Source organism: Dasypus novemcinctus, chromosome 12, assembly GCF_030445035.2.
Source record: "Dasypus novemcinctus isolate mDasNov1 chromosome 12, mDasNov1.1.hap2, whole genome shotgun sequence".
In the NCBI taxonomy this organism is placed as follows: Eukaryota; Metazoa; Chordata; class Mammalia; order Cingulata; family Dasypodidae; genus Dasypus; species Dasypus novemcinctus.
Genome location: NC_080684.1, coordinates 17,465,056 through 17,483,010, shown reverse-complemented (window position 1 = coordinate 17,483,010; position 17,955 = coordinate 17,465,056). Strand labels below are relative to the sequence as shown.

Here is a 17,955-nt window from a genome sequence, read left to right as displayed (position 1 = left end):
ATCCTTCAATGAAGACCCAAGAAATCTTGGGCTTAGCAATTGAGGCACCGATTTTTAAGGCAAACAGATGTTCTGCACTGCTTGGTGGGTATGGACTTCCAATTCCTGTCCTTCCTCCATCTGATCTTGTTCTTCATAAAATATGCCCTTTTACTCCTCAAAATATATCTTCTCCAATTGTATCCCAATATCATGCTCAAAGAGAAAAATATCTTTCTTTTAAATCTTCTATTTTATGATACATAGTCTTGATGGTTCCTTACTCTCTAGGAGATCTTAGAAACTGGCTGGCTGTGGATCCCCTGATGAATTCTCTGTTTTTCAGCTGTCCTGTCTCCTCTGGATGCTCCCACCTATGATAGGTCTAGATCTCTCAAAGTCCAAATCTCTCAGTTACTACTATGGCACTTTCCTCTATTCTAAACTTCTCACTTTCCCAGATACAAGACCATGAGCCTTGTCTAGGTTGCCTTATCTCATGATTTGGGCACTTGGTGATTTCATTCCATGAGGCTCAATATTCTGCATAGCAAACACAAAGAAGATGGTAAGAGGACCCATTAATACAGCCAAAAGACAATACGGTGGAAAAATGGTTGAATTAACATGATTATTGGAAGTTTTGCTCTTACTCTAAGACAAAATTAAACTGAACTATCGTTCCCAGTGTCACCCTAAGAGATCTCAGAAATTGCAATTGCATTTCTGCATCAAATATGAGGATCAATAAGGAAATTCTCTTCTTGTCAATTCGTCAGATATCTGTAGTGTTGTAATGCACTGGTTATCCTTCATCCTCTGTGTTTGGGTGGCTAACATTGTAGATATTTTTTTAAGGTCCTTTTCACAGCTGCTTTCACCTCATTGTTTTTCAGGCTATAGATGAGGGGATTCACTAAGGGAGTAACCACACTGTACTGTACAGAGAAGATCAACTCCAGTGGTGATCCTGAGACTGGCAAGAAATAGCGAAGGAAAGCTGAGCCATACAACAGAAGGACTATAGTGAGATGGGAGGAGCATGTGGAGAAGGCCTTCCTTCTGCCTGAGGAGGAGGTGATTCTCAAGATCGTGGAGACAATGCGTATGTAAGAGTAGAAGATCAGGAAACTAGTTCCAATCCCATAGAGGAGACTGGAGCAGAGCACGAGAGTAAAACTGGTGGAGACATCAGAGCAGGATAGAGGGAAGAGAGAGGGCAGGTCACAGCTGTAGTGGGCAATGGTATAATCTCCACAGAAGTCTAAGTTCGTAGCAGGAAGGATGTTCAAGAGTGCATCCAAAAAGCCCAGGGCCCAGGAACCCCAAGCCAGCCCCTGACAGAGCAGGCTGTTCATCACCTGGCCATAGAGCAGAGGATGGCAGATGGCAGCAAAGCGGTCATAGGCCATAGCTGCCAGCAGGCAGATTTCAGTGCCTCCACTCACAATCAAAAAGAAGACTTGAGCCAGGCAGCCCTTCACAGAGATGGTTTTCTTCTGAGACAACAGATTCTCCAGCAGCTTTGGCACTGTGACAGAAGAAAAGCAAAGATCCAGGAAAGAGAGGTGTCTGAGGAAGAAGTACATGGGGGTGTGGAGATGAGGATCTGCCCTGGTCACCAGCAGCAGCATCAGGTTCCCTGTCAATGTTAGGAGGTACATTTGCAAAAACAGCACAAAGAGCAGAGCCTGGATGTGTGGATCAGCAGACAGACCCAGGAGGATGAACTCGTTGATGGTGCTATGGTTCCCCAAGGCCATGTAAAGAGGATTTTATCTAGAAATAATAATAGGACACCTGAAATGTCTTGACCATACTCAGTTATCAAAAGATGCAAGCCTTCATCTCAGCTAGTTTATATTTCATATCTGCCTTATTGGTTCTTTCATATCTTTCTTCCTGGGTTGATGAGCTGCCTCAATCCTTAACCCTCTGTCAACCCTGGATGTATATAAACAAATGAAGAGAAGATACCTTCTCTCTCAGAGGTTACTTTAAAAATTCACCAACTTTCCAGGATATGGCTCATTACTAATTAGTTTTTCTGTAACAGAACCTGTGCTTAGCAATATTCCCTAACATTTGTAGATACTACTTGAATTCCTAACATGCATGTTCCAAACAGGTCTTTCTCTTACTTGGTCTTTTATTACCATTCAGATCCTATCTATAGTGTATACTACCGTAGATATTTTTCGAGTTCATAGATTATAACATGTTATAATCCAATTTATAATCCAATTTACAGTCTGGGACAAATATGGAAGATGTAGCCAAGGGCTTGTTCCCACATATATGCCCATATTTCTTGTCTTTTTATGTTAGATGTTGGGATAGAATTAATAAGAGCAGAGCACGGTAAATCCATTTTTCAGAAGAAAATATTGAGCATCTAAGGTATACAACTGTTTAAATTCCCAATTTCAAGAGTCTGAATATGACTCCACTATGTAGGACTTAACACAAGAGATCTTCCTGACAAACCGATTTTCAGTCAAGGCTTAGCAGTGAATGTTTTCCTTAAACTGACACCTACAGGTCTGTAAGACAGTCAAACATTATGATCTAAAGAATTTCAATGCTGAGGCCTGACTATTATACTTGACCCTGAAGAAACATGGATATTCCTTTTTCTCTTTCCTTTATTAAAATTTCTGCTCTATCTGGAATGCCATATCTTTCTATACAAATCATTTTAATATTTTGACACTCAATTACATTTTCACTTTTTTTCTTATATCGTCCTAGAAAATTACCTTCTATGAGCTCATCATATATGCTATAATATAACAGAATTATTTATTGAGTGCCTAATAAATGCTAGACATTCCTAAACACTTTTGCTTTTTAATCATCAAAAAGTTATTGGAAATCATTCTATCAAGAATGTTCGAATAAGGAAACAAATGTATTTAGATATCTTCTTGAACGTGTAACACTATGGTTCCAACTCTAATCTCTCTGATTACAATTTTGTATTCTTTCTATCCTGACCCTCTACCACTTTTCTTTACAATTTCTTAATAATTACTGTTTTTCTCTACAACATAATCTGATCTATCTATTCAGAATAAGCAAGTCTCTCCCCTCTGTGTCATCGCTGTAAATCACCTTTTTGTTTGGTATTAGTGTTAAGATGTGTACAGTAAGACTTTTTCTTCCACTCTATTGACATTTGAATTACTTGAGGGCAGTAACTGTGCTCTAGAATATTTTACATGGAAAACAAAACAGTGGAGGGAAGAGCCCAAAGGTGAACCCCAGTAGGAATTGTTGAATGAAGAAGAAAATAATGAGTTGAGCAGTGCATTCGGCATAGCTAAATTTTGGAGGAAAAGACTACAGATACACAAGTTGGAGAAAAACCTTACAGTAAGGAAAAGAGAAGAGAAAAATGCTTAGTATGGGTGCCTGTGCCTTTGAAAGAGTGTGTCTGTGTGTGTGTAACAATGGTGGAGGATCTAGTAGTGGAGTGCACTTGTGATCATCCAGCACCTACCACATCCCTAGATAAGACATCATCTCACACCCACTAGAGAATTTTGACTATACTGGGAAATTATTTAATTCCATCATGTTCCATCTACAACCACCCACACATTCGTCTTCCATTCACTTATTTAATCATTTATCGTGATCCATTTTTCTATTTAAGAATTCAATTTTTAAGTCCTTTCCTTTTAGAATTGTTCTTTTCATTTGTTTATTCTTCTACCACCTATCCATATATAAACTCATTTATTCAGAAATCTAATGGTCACAAATTACCTTTAAATGCCAAGTTAGCTAGATATCTAGAGGAAGAGAACCTTGGATTTAGTGCCATTCAACTGTTAAATCAATACTAGATTGTTCCTTTTAATTTTTAGATTATATTTCATTCCTGTTCATCATTTAGTAATTAATTATCTTCTTTGCTCTTTCCTCATATCTAGCTTGACCCCTGAACTCTGGTTAAAGACTCAGATTGTACCTCTTCATGAAACCCCATTCCTGGTATTGTAAATCCCTACAGTTTTTTGACAAGATGATGTTTCTTCATAATTGGCTGTGTAATCTCTATCTTTGTCCTTATATTACAGGGTCTAATATAAGTGTTGTTCGAAAGACACATTAAAAAGTTAACAATAGCAAACCTGCAGTGCCATCAGTCCTGGTTGTTTCTGATTGTCCTTCAGCATTCATATTGAAATTTACACAACTTTCCAGACTATGTTACCATCTTGAATTCAATTTTCATCTTCTTATATTCATTTCACACCCTACTTCTGCCTAGTAGTCTAATATGCAGTTAGGATGGCACAAATAAAATTCAGATGTCAGTAGAATAATTTGCATACAAAAAAAGCAAGTCGAAAGTTCTCTCTTATATTGCATTTCTTAACTTATGTTGGTAGTAAACCCTTAATTCATGTTTAGGTAGTAAATTATCAAAACAAGCTAAATAAAATAAATAAATGATAATTAAGTCTACTGTCTTCAAAAATATGAACAATCGTGTATTTGGAAATATCCTCCATATTTACTCTTTTAATTACCCCCTTGTGTTCACTTACACACTTAGAGGTTTCATAGTACCTTATGTTCACATTGAAGTTTGAGGGAGGATCATTCACTCAGAGTGATTAGAAATGCCTCAGCTCCTTACAGAAGTGTGAGGGATCAATGCAGGAGTTAGTTTAGGGTGATTCTGTAATTGGAAGTTGAACTCAAACATGCTTCCAACATACAGCAATATCTGCCAGTCCACATATCAGTAGGATGCTGAATTTTTTAGTTATATTAAATTCATGCAATTCAATTCTTTAGGGTGTTTTCCACTGAAATTAGCATGCATTTAAATATAGGCTAATACTTCAAAGCCAATAAAAATACCTTTAGGTTGAATGAATGATGATGATGATGATGATGGTGACTGTGATGGTGACAGTGTTTACAATGAGGAAGATACTGCTAGTCACTGTCCAATCACTTAACATATATTAATGAATGTATTTTTCACAAATACCAATGGAAGGTGACTGAATTTATTTTATCCTTTTTCTCTTTTCCTTGTTTAAACACAGATGAAGAATGAGACTGAGATTGATTAGAAAATTTGCCCAAGGTCAAACTTGAGCCCACAATTTAACATGTACATTATCACAACCTTTCCAATGGAACAGGGTATTGGAAGCATTCTTTGAGAAACAGATGTATCACATAGAGTTCTATATATTTTTTAAGTCTCAAATGTATTTAATGTTAAAACAATTGCACAACTATTAGGAATTATGGGTCAATGAATAAAGGAAGAGAAACAGGGTCACTGTTGTGCATAATCATTGAGTATGGGGGAGTTCTCTAAATGAAACAAAAATGGTTTCATTCAGAGGCAGTATAAATCCCATGACTGGGAAAGCCCTGGCATAGAGAGAAGGATGAAAACAGTATGGAATAATAGCAATGCATTTATTTTTTCCTTAAATATTTCTTGGTTTTATCACTTTCTCATTCAATTTAGCAGTTACATTAGTTTGATCAATTTTAAAGGTGAAAGGATTTAGTACAGCAGAAAACTAAATTTTCTACCACATTTCATTGAACCATAGGGAAGAACCAAAATCTACACCACTTTCATGTACTCTCCCCAATTCTTCCCTGAATATTTTATTCCCAGCAGCTCTGCCCTTTGTGCATGGTACTCTTAGAGCCTGAAATAAAACATTTTGCACCAAGAAAGCATGGAATCACTGTTTCCAATGCCCACTACCAGACACTGTGATCAAAGAGTTATTATCATAGATGCCACTCAGGCGTAGCTGAGCACATGGACTCCACTGCATGGAAGATAAGAAAGTTTTCCTAATCTTGGCCATCGAGTCTCAGCATATAGAAAAATCTATGAGAAGCACCACGGTGAAAGAAACATCTCAGAGAACCAGATGACAAGTATCGTGGAGGAGAGAAACAGAGGTATTCAGGAGTGAGAGACAGTAACTTTAGAGTAATGGGAGAGACAATTACCTTTCTCCCGGCTTTTTGGCTTAGAACATATCCTTCATCTCTGATCTTTTCCTGGGGAAAAAACAAAGCTTCCCTGTTGATGAGGAAAAGATTTTCATGGTCCAATGACAGGAAATGCAGATAATTTTTCTATTGGGGAGTCACATGAAGGACATGAAAATTGATGACCATAGAGCTGTAAACTCAGAAAGGCATAAGTTGAAGAATACACATTCTCTTAGCTGTAGCATTGTCCTGACCTTTTTCTCACTCCACCTACATGGAAAGACGATGTCCTCAAACACCCGTGCAAAGAGCTTCTTTTTGATAGTCTCTGGCCCAACCAGAGTGGCATCTGTTATTTAATTTCCTCCCCAGTTCTAAATACTGTGCTATGATAATCAATGTAGAGAATGATTCTCAAATATAGCCCTTCAGAAAGGCAGGTTAGATAGTTCATCTGTAATTGGCTAGCTAAGCCTTGTAGCCCAGGAGACAGAGGAACCAATGTCTTTTATTACCTGGAATCACAGAAGTTCAGTCTGAGACTTATTAACAAACGACTTAAATTATAAGAACCTCAGGGAATTCTTTTCAGTATGAGTTTTGGAAATTCTTTCTGTGTTGAAACGATGACTGTGGAAGAAAATCTTGGTTGTCTGGTGGGCTTTGACTGATGATAAATTGGTGACAACATCCTCTTCTTGGTCAGTTGCTTTATATCTCAGCTGAGAAATCACAGGGAAACTGTAAATTGACATTTAGCTGATCTTCTGGGATTTTCCCCTTGTCCACAGATTTTGAATTCATAAACTTCACTCTCATGATTATTTTAGTGTTCAGTTATGTCAACTATCAGAGGGATTTCAGGTGAATGGTTGAACGCAGTTCATGAAGGTCAAGGAAATGATGAAGTTAAGCAATGAGTGCTCAAAAGTACAAAACCACAACCAGGTCCTGAAAGATTAAAATATCCAGGGGACTTTGAAATTGTCTTTTGTTGTTAGTAAGTTGTGAAAAAAATAATAAAATGATATATAATGAACTATGACTAAGAGATTTAAAATGGAGTCAGTCAGCCATTCGGTAGGTTACTCTTCAGCACCTCTCTTCCACAGAGCACAAAGTGCCAACGTGTGCATAGCCACAGGCAACAGATGCTTCTCAAAACCCTGAGAACCTCTGAACACTATAAACAACCCCCAAGTAAAGAAATCTATAAACACCCAATCTGAAGGGCAGGGTCCTGCGTTCAATCCCCAGTACATACTGGCAAAGGAATGGTGGAGACATTCAGCAAATGCATAACTAATGTTTAGGAACTGGTGAATTTTCAAAATTTGAAAGAGTTTGAGATTCAAGCAACAGTTAAGTGATAATCAATATCTGATAATTGCTTACCAAATGACATGTTGTTTCTTCATGCTTTAGACATGTTAACTAATATTCTACAACTCTATGAGTTAGAATCTCTTATTATTCCCATTTAAAAATGAGGGCCAGGAAGCAGAAAAACATGAAACATGTCCCTCAATCACACACAATTATGGAGTCAGGATCCAAATTCAAATATAGAGATTTCAAAAGCTGCCTTTACCTTATGTCAATATGGTAAATGTCTTATGAAGTAGAAGTTAAAGATTTGATATAGGGATGCTTGTTGACCAAAAAGGAGCTGGATATACACAAGAAGAAGAGGCATAAATGATAGCATCAAGTCTGATGCTGGATTGAAGGCTGGTCCCTGCTCTAGAAGCCCACGTGTCAAAACATTGTTCATGAATTTAAACCATAATAAATGGCTAAATTGTTGTTGGCTTTTGTTTATTTTTTGTTGTGTATCTCCCAGGATATAAATGGAGTTATTTTGGTAAGAACTCAGAACCATGGAAAGATTTTCAAAGATATCTGGACTCCAGAAAAGTATGTTCTTAAAGTTCCTCCATTCCTGTGAATGGTGACTATTTGCAAGTAGGATCTTTTGGCAACAAGGATCTTAAGTTAAGATAGGACACACCTCATTCAAGGTGATCTTAATCCTCTTATGGTATCCGTTATAAATGTAGGGCTTAAAAGCCACACAGGCAGAAAAATAGCCTCAAAGACAGAAGGAGCGGTCTTAGAGCCCCAAGGATGGAATCAGTGGATGCAGAGGAATGGAAAGAGGTCCCCAAGAGGCAAGGCCCACAGAGGAGCACAAAGCTGAAGAGACAAGGCCCAGAGGCAAGGAAAGAGCAAAGCAGACTGGCAATGTGCCCTGCCCAGTGCTTGGTCATCCACCGCTAATCCAGTGAAAACACCTTTCTTAATCTTTCTTTTTTCTTTTATTTCTATTTTTCAATTCATTTTTTTCTTTTTGTAATATGCCATTTCTATTGCAAATTGGCCATTTTTGTTATGGTGGCACACAAAAAGTGTACTCTACCGTTGAGCAATAATTCTATTTAAGATTACTATTAGAAGTGAAAAAATGTTATTATGTTAACAATCTTAACTGCATGAAATATATCTGCATTGGACAGCAGTATATTCATGCTTGCCAAAAATGTAAATGTTTGAAATACTGTACGAAATAATGTGAAGCAACAATAAGCAGATGGTTATACACAATAAGAAGACCCATGGTAATGCAAGATCTTAATTTATAGAAAAGGCTTACAATATGACCCAGCAGAGAACACACCTTTAGTACAGGAATTTGGTAAATCATGCATGGATGCACAGATTTTAAATAATGATTCGATGTTTTACAGTTTTGTAGTTAAAACCTATTTTGTCAGGTATTAGTGTAGCTCTCCCTGCTCTTTTTGGGTTACTATTTGCCTAGAATATCTTCTTCTAACCTTTCATTTTCAGCCTATTTGTGTTCTTGCTTCACCCTTGTAGACAATGTATAAATGGATCATATCTTTTTGTCCATTCTTCCAGTCTGTGTCTTTTGATTGGGGTGTTCAAAACTTTAATATTGTTTTATTACTAAAAAAGACAGTACACTTTTTATCATTTAATCCTTTGGCTTTCTGTTATCATATCCTACTACTGGCTTTCATTTTACCCTTTAGTTACCCTTACTAATAATCTTGATTTCTATTCTCTTCTCTCAGACTCTCTCTCCTGTTTTTCCTTTCAGGTTGTAGCACAACCTTTAGTATTTTATGTAAGTCCAATCTCTTGGTGATGAACTCCCTCAGTTTCTGTTTATCTGTGAAGACATTAAACCCACCCTCATTTTTTAAGGACAGATTTGCTGGTTACAAAATTCTTGGCTGGCAGTTACTTTTTTCAGTCTCTTAAATATATCATACCACTGTCTTTTTACTTCTCTGGTTTCTGATGACAAATTGGCACATAATTTAATTGAGCATTCCTTGTATGTGAGGCATTACTTTCCTGTCACTGTTTTCAGAATCCTCTCTTTATCTCTAGCATTCACCATTCTGAGTAGGAGGCATCTAGAAGTTGGTCTCCTCAGATTTATTCTGTCTGGGATGTGTTGTCCTTCTTGGATATTAATATTTACGTCTTTCATAAGGGTTGGGAAACTTTCAGCCATTATTTCTTCAAATATTCTTTCTTCTTTTTTTTCTTTTCTCCTTCTGGGACACCCAAAACACATGATTGTGTTTTTCACATTGTCATTCAATTCCCTGGAATCTTTTTTTTTTTAAGATTTTATTTATTTATTTATTTCTCTCCCCTTCCACCCCCACCCAAGTTGTCTGTTCTCTGTGTCTATTTGCTGCGTATTTTCTGTCCACTTCTGTTGTTGTCAGTGGCATGGGAATCTATGTTTCTTTTTGTTGGATCATCTTGTGTCAGCTGTTTCTTTTGTTGCGTCATCTTGTTGTGTCAGCTCTCCGTGAGTGCGGCACCTTTCCTGGGCAGGCTGCACTTTCTTTTGTGCTGGGCACGATGAATTGTAAATAAAAAAAATAGATTTCATCAAAATTTCAAACTTTTCAAACTTCAGAGGGGAAGAAAATACTGTGAAATATATCATTGATAAAGTACCATATCCAGAATATTCATAAAATAAAATAAAATAAAAAATGGAAATCAAGTCTATAAGAATATGGAAAATGATTTCAGCAGACATGTCAACTAGGAAGAAGTACAGATGACAAATAAAAAAAAAAAAAAAGAAAGGTGCTCAAGATCATTAGTAGTTAGAGAAATGTGAGGTACCACTACACCCCTAATGAACTGACTGAAATTTAGCAATAAATAAATAGTGACAAAGAAGTGGAGTAAGCAGAAATCTTATACATTATTTATTGGAATGAAAATAGCACTGCCACTAAGGAAAAATTTGGTAGTTTTTGGCAAAGTTAAAGTTATAATTACCATATGACCAAGCAATTCAATTCCTAGGTATTGATCCATGAGACCTGAAACCATAGACCCTATCAAAGACCTGTATATGAACATTCATAGCATTATTGCCATAAATATCATAAAGTGAAATAACTCAAATACGCATTAAGTGATGAATGGATAATTAAATTGCAAACTAGCTATGCAGTGGAATACTAACAGCAACCAAAGATTTTGAACAAACTATTAATACATGCTACAATAGGATGAAGCTCAAAATCATTATGTTTAATGAAAGAAACCAAATGCTAAAAGTTCCACTGTATTATTACGCTTATATTACATTCTGGAAATGGTAAAAGAATTAGAATAAGAATTGGATGAGTAGTTGCCAAGGGTTGGGTTGAGTGAAGGTATTTACAACAATGGGGCAAAATGGGAATGTGAGGGGTATTTAAATGAGAATTTTGAGGGTATTGCAAATAGTCAATATTGAACGTGCTAGGTGATTATATGACTGCATATTTTGGTCAAGGTGTCTCAAACTGTACATCTAAAAGTGTTGGGTTTTACTATGTGAAAGTGATAACTCATATTTCATGTATTCATGTATGTACATATGGGTGTGTGTTTGTGTGTATAAACAAATAACATACACACAACCCCAGAACAGGTTATATAAGACAGTTTGTGACAAATTCATGTCACCCCATTCTTTCCCTTAGGTGATTTGCTGATTCTGGGCATGAGAATCAGGCTAAGAATCCCTGCTTGATACAACAGAAAGCCCTCATCTAGATTTGGCCCCATCTAGACTAACAGTAGACTGTTAGTCACAGAAATTTGAGTGACAAAGTTAAAGACCGAAGAGGACTTCTGGCAAGACGGTGTTGGAGTAGAAAGGGTGGGCTCAACTCTCACAAAAACAATGGAGGAAAGGCAAAAAGCTATCTGAGGGAACTGATTCTGGAACTAGGAGAGTGCTGCACATCACTCAGGAAGGAAAGTGTTGCAGAGACAAAGAGGCCAAATAAAACTGTGAGTTACTCAACTCTGCCTGGGAAAAGCACACAAAGCTGACTGTCAAGATGAATAGCCTTTGTTAAACCCCTGGCTCATTGCACCCAACTGAGTGGAGAAAGAAATTCCTCCTACCTATGAGGAAGAGGGGTCTGGCAGAGGGCTGAAAATGGCTTCTCTTCAGTGGATGCAGCCTACTGAGACATCTTTGAATCTCAAAAAAGACCCCAGTCAGCATTGAAGTGGCCCCAGGGAAAGAGGAGGGGGAATCTCTTCAGGTAGGCTGCCACACCCAACCACCCTGGGTGAGAGAGCAACTAGGAGAAAAGGAAGACAGGAAAAAGAGCCAGCAAACAGCTAGAAGGTGTGATGGGTAGACTATTGAGTCAACTCAGCCAGGTAATTGTGCCCAGTTGTTTGGTCAAGCAAGCACCTGGCTAACTGTAATACAAGGGCATTTATGGACTTCAGTCACCATTGACTTTACTGCAGTGGTAAATCATCGAAAGCTGATTACAATTATATCAGTCAAGGAGATTGCCAAAAGCAATGAGTGATGCTTTATCCAATAAGTTGAATGCCTTTAAAGGGGAGGTGATTCCAACATTGAGTGAGAATTTCCCAGCTCATCTTTGGACAGCCAAAACCTCCCAGAACTTGTCAAGAACCTTCAGTAGACTTTCTGTGGAGCTCCTAGTTGTAGCCTACCTATGGAGCCTGTGCTTGTGCATCCCCATGGTCACATGAGAGACTCTGATAAAATCACATACTATTGACAGTATCACTTGTTGATTCAGTTTCCCTAGAAAACACTGACTAATACAGCTTGGTACCAGGCATGGAGTTCCTCTCTTGGCCCAAGGTGATGTCTTAATTCCATATCTCAGCTTCCATTGTTTTCCTCTTAAAGCTGTTTCTCCTTTAATCTCTCCTTTCTATGTCCCTTTTAGTCCAAGCTGACAGTGGTTTTGTTCATATAGTTCTCTCAAAAACCTTGTTGGTTTAGCATGCAAGAGGCAGGGGTCCAAGCCATAAGACAATATGACTTTCCATAAGTCTTTCCGAGACAACTGCATCTTCAATCCTGATTTACAAGTTACAAGTTTAGTTAAGTCCTCCAATGAGGCACTTTCTTCTGGGATCTTGATTTCCAGAGGCTTGGAATTTCCAGAATTATTTTCTGTTTCTTTGTGCCTGACAGCTCAGTCCTCAGTATATCTCTTTCTTCTAGTATTTTGCTATGAGCCACAAGCAGAAGTCAAGCCACATTCTCCAGGTTTACTTTGGACATTTCTTCAGCTAAATGCCCAGGCTTGACATTTTCAAATTCTGATTTCCATAAAACACCAGGAGTTAATCTTGCTAAGTTCTCTGAAACTTTAAAAGATGGATTGCCTTTCCTCCAGCTTCCAATAATAGTTTCATCATTTACTTCTAAGGCATCATTAAAAAGTCTCTTTAGCATCCTTATTGATATCAACAGTCTCTTCAAAGTGATTTAAGCCTTTTCCATCAAGCATCTCACAATTCCTCAAAAAAATAACCCTTACTCATTTATAAAACCATTCCAGCCTTTCAGTAACTGCAAAAGCACTTCCTCACTCCTTGGTACCAAATTCTGTATTGGTCAGTCAAAGGGGTGCTGATGCAAAATACCAGAAATTGGTTGGTTTTTATAAAAGGTATTTATTTGGGGTAGGAGTTTACAGATACCAGGCCAAAAGCATAAGTTATTTCCCTCACCAAAGTCTATTTTCACATGTTGGAGCAAGATGTCAGTTAATGTCTGTGAGGGTTCAGGCTTCCTGTGTTTCTCTCTTCCCAGGTCTTGCTTCTGTCTGTTTTCAGGGTTCCTCTCTTCCCAGGACTTGCTTCTTCCTGGGATCAGCATTCCTCTCTTCCTCAGGCTTGCTTCTCTTTCCTCCGTAAGCTTACTTCCCAGGGCTCTAGCTTATGGCTTCGGCCTCAAACCCCAACATCAAAAACCCTCAACTCTGTCCTTTACCATGTCTTTAATCTGTGAGTCATCACACACCAAGGAAGGGGGGGGACTTCAATGCCCTAATGATGTAGCCCAATCAAAGCCCAAATCATAACTTAATCACATCCAGGTACAGACCAGAATACAAATATAATCCAATATCTATTTTTAGAGTTTATAACCATTTCAAACTGCTACAGAAGCCCAACTCAGGGAGACCAGACAAGCTTTTAGACATATAAGTTCTTTGTGACAGGGAACTTATAGACTGAGGTATTTTTGTTATATTAGGGTTTTTGATCTGCTATTTTATATTGATTACTATTATTTTATGTATTTTATTATTCTTTATTTTAGTCTCTAAAACCAGGCACCTTACCTGTGAAGGACAGGCTGCAGGGTGATTGACAGATGAATACTGACAAACTAAGATGTTTCCTAGGGATCTAAGAGGGAAACAAGTTTTACTTTTTTCCCCCTATTTCTTTGTTCTCTCTCTTTCTCTCTCTCTCTCCTTTTTTTTTTTTTCTTTTTGCTAATCTTTCTCTGCTTAGTATATCTATTCTTTTCTCTCCTTCATTTCCCCCTTTTCCATTGCTTTTATTTTATTCCAACGTTTCTTGTTCGGTCTTCATTTTTTTCTTCTTCTCTTCTCTCCCTCCAGGTTTTTATTTTATTCTATTTTTTCCTGTTTTCATTGTTTTTTATTACACCTTTTTTCTTATTCCTTTCTATTTGTATGATTTTTCATGCTAATTACTTTTTTCTGGTTCTTTTATTATTCCATTTCTATCTATTTTAAATTATTACTATTATTTTTTTCTCCTCTCTTTCCTTTTCTATGGTCTTAATATTTTTCAAATGAAAACAGATAATTACAAAGATATAAAATAAGTGGAACCAAGTGTCATAGAGGAAAAAACACAAAACAAAATAAAACCATAGAGTAGAAAGAGAAGCAAATGATCTGAATAAGTCTATCAAGATAAATGGAAGCTTAGACAACACTAAAAAATTATAAGCCATAATAAGAAACAAGAAGGTATGGCCATTCTAATGAATAAATTAAAAACAGGAGATATAGAATGAACAACTAATCAAAGATGTCCAAACAAAAATCATGAATCAACTTAATGAAGTGAAGGAAAATATTAAGGATATTAAGAAGACACTGGCAGAACATACCAAAGAAACTGTAAACATACATAAAAATAATGACTCTGTTGGTGATGAAGGGCACAATGCAAGAAATCAAAAATATGCTGGAAACACATAACAGCAGATTTTAACAGGCAGAAGAAAAATTAGTGATGTTGAAGATAGTACATCTTAAATCAGACAGTAGTACAGAGATATAAGAAGATAGAAAAAATTCAGCAGGGAATCTGGGAATTGAACAAAAACAAGAAAAACACAAACAAACACATTATAGACATCCCAGAGGAAGGAGAGAAGGGAAATGGGGCAGAAGGAGTGTTGGAGGAAATAATGGCTGAAAATTTCCCAACTCTTCTGAGGGACCTGGATGCACATGTCAAGGAAGCAGGGCACACTCCTAACAGTATAAATGTTAAAAGGCCTAACCAAAGACATATATTTATTAAATTGTCACATGCTCAAAACAAAGACAAAATACTGAAAGCAGCAAGAGAAATGAGATTAATCACATACAAGGGAAACTCAATAAGATTTAGCACTGATTCTCATCTGGAACAATGGTGGCCAGAAAGCAGAGGAACTATATAGTTAAGGTGGTAAAAGAAAGAATAATGATAGCCAAGAATTCTGAGTCCAACAAAGCTGGAATTCAAAAGCTAGGGAGTGTTTAAAATATTGACAGATAAGCAGAAATCAAGAGAGTTTTTCAACAAAAAACCTGTCCTTCAAAAATACTAAAGGGAGTTCTGCAGATTGAAAACAACAGCAACAAAAAATACAAAACAAAAAAAAGGACAGGGTTGGAGAAGAGTATAGAAAGGAAGATTTTTAGCAAGAATAGCTAAAATGATAAGAACAGAAATAAAAATGAAATATGACATATATTCCTAAAGAAAAAATACATACCTCTACAATTATAGTGGGAGACTTAATAAACTGTTATCATCTTTGGAGAGAGTATATCAACAGAGGATCAATAAAGAAACAGCAATCTTGAATAATACATTAGAGGATCTAGACCTAAAAGACATATACAGATCATTGCACCCAAATACAGCAGGATATACATTCTTCACAAACACATATTGCTCATTCTCCAGGATGGACAACATGCTGGGCCACAGAAAACTCTCAACTATTTCAGAAAGATTGAACTTAAACAAAGTAATTTCTTTGACCACAGTGGAATGAAGCTGGAAATGAATAAGGGACAGCAAACCAAAGTAGGCACAAAGATATGGAGGTTAATAACACACTATTAGACAATCAGTGGGTCAAGGAGGGAATTGCTAAAGAAATCAGCAACTACATTGAGATGAATGAAAATTAGAACACAACATATCAAGTCCTATGAGATGAAGCTAAAGCAGTGCTGAGAGGGAAATTGAGCCATAAATTTCTTCTTAAAAAAGAAGAAAGAGCTAAAATCAAAGACCTAATTACCTGGAGGAACAAGAAAAAACAAACAAACAAATGAATCCCAGAGCAAACAGAAAGATGGAAATTACAAAGATTAGAGCAGAGCTAAATGAAATTGAGAAAACAAAACCACTTGAAAAAAATTAAAGCCAAAATCTGGTTCTTTGAGAAGATAAAGAAAATTGACAAACCCTTATCTAGACTAACAAAGAAAAAAAGAGAGAAGATGCAAATACATAAAATTAAAAATGAGCAGGGGATATCACCACTGACTCCACAGAAATAAAGAGTATCATAGAGGATACTTTGAAAAACTGTATGCCAAAAACTAGGATAACTTAGATGAAATGGACAACTTCCTAGAAACACACAAGTAGCCTACTTTGAAGAAAGAAGAATTTGATGAACTCAACAAACCAGTCACAAGTAATGAGATTGAATTAGTCATCAAAAACCTCACAATCAAGAAGAGTCCAGGACCAGATGACCTCACAGGTGAATTCTACTAATCATTCCAGAAAGAGCTAATGCCAATCCTGCTTAAATGTTAAAAAAAAAAAAAGAAGTGGTGACAACATTGCTATGTTGGCAATGATGCCAACATCACCCTAGATACAAAACCACCTTAGGACACCACAAGAAAAGAAAACAACAGCTCAATCTCTCTAATGAATCTGGATGCTAAAATCCTCAACAAAATACTTGATAAGTGTATTCAACAACACACCAAATGAACCAAACAACAAGTTCAAGTGGATTTCATCCCTGGTATGCAAGGATGTTTCAACATAAGAAAATCAGTCAATGTAACACACCACATTAACAGATCAAATGGAAAAATTCACATCATTATCAGGTGCAGAAAAAGCACTTGACAAAATATAGCATCGTTTCTTGATAAAAACACATCAAAAGATAAGAATAGTAAGAAACTTCCAACATGATAAAGGGTATATATGAAAAACACACAGTTAACATCATATTCAATGGTGAAATGCTAAATGCTTTCCTTCTAAAATCTGAAACAAGACAAGGATGCCTACTGTAACCATTCTTATTAATATTGTGTTAGAAGTACTTGTTAGAACACTTAGGCAAGATGGTTGTACTTACGAACCTTGTTCTTGTGAAATTGAAACTTATCTAAGTATTATATACTACCTGAGAGTTACCTCCTGAAAACCTCCTTGTTGCTCTAATGTGGGCTCTCTCTAAGCCAAACTCAGCATATAAACCCACTACCTTCCCCCATGACTTCCGGGGATGAGACTTCCTGGCACCAATGGACTGTTCCCAAACACCGACTAGCAATGCATTTGGAAAAAGACCTGAAAGGAAAGGAGGAAATATTAAATACAAATGAGTTTTTACAGCTAAGAGATTTCAAAAGAGTCAGAAAATCATCCAGAGGTTACACTTACACACATCTTAGAAGGATCTCACTGACTGCTGTAGTAAACAGTGCCTCAAGCAGGGGCTCCTGAGGGCTCTAGAGACAAGTGGACATGATAGGCAGGGCAGACAACCCCAGCAGTTTGGTAACCTGTCAGTGGGCTGTACCTTGGAATATATGATAACCTAACCCCCAAGTATTGGAGATGGACTCATTTATACTTTTCCTACACATGGTTCTTGTGCACTGTTATTTGAACTTATAATTAGCACTATAATCATTAAATATGTGTCCCAGGGACTTAACACTTCCAGCTGTTCATATGCCAGTTGAAGCTGAATCTCAGCAGAGTTGCAGCCAACACCTACACTCCAATTCACCAGACTCAGCCAGGACAACTAGCAAAAGGATAATGATGAACAATGCCCATCTCCCGAAACAGAGGTTATCAACAACTGCCAGCAAGACAGAGCAACCCTCTGTCCCATGGAATCTAACCTCCTCTCAATCAAACAGAGTGAGCATCACCATCCCAAATTCCTCAAGATTGAGGAATGAACAAACTTAAGGGGGGGTGCAACTGGGGGCAAAAATAGACTTATTATTCTACTAATGGAAGAACTTGTAACATTGATATAAAGGCGTGGTCACCAGAGGTTCTGAGGGGAGGGAGAGGGAAGAACAGGTATAACATGGGCTTTTT

The 17,955-nt window shown here is 37.1% G+C and overlaps 1 protein-coding gene across 1 annotated transcript; it reads right to left on the bottom strand.

Annotated features, from left to right (window-relative positions):
- Positions 1 to 812: 812 nt before the first annotated feature.
- On the bottom strand, positions 813 to 1,742 carry LOC101418382 (olfactory receptor 8S1-like). Its single transcript, XM_004484427.1, has one exon. The coding sequence runs from the start codon at positions 1,740 to 1,742 to the stop codon at positions 813 to 815; it is 930 nt and encodes a 309-aa protein (XP_004484484.1).
- Positions 1,743 to 17,955: the final 16,213 nt, after the last annotated feature.

Bases quoted from the DNA above. Each gene is read 5' to 3' on its own strand.
- LOC101418382 (XM_004484427.1), bottom strand. From the start codon at position 1,742: ATGGCCTTGGGGAACCATAGCACCATCAACGAGTTCATCCTCCTGGGT.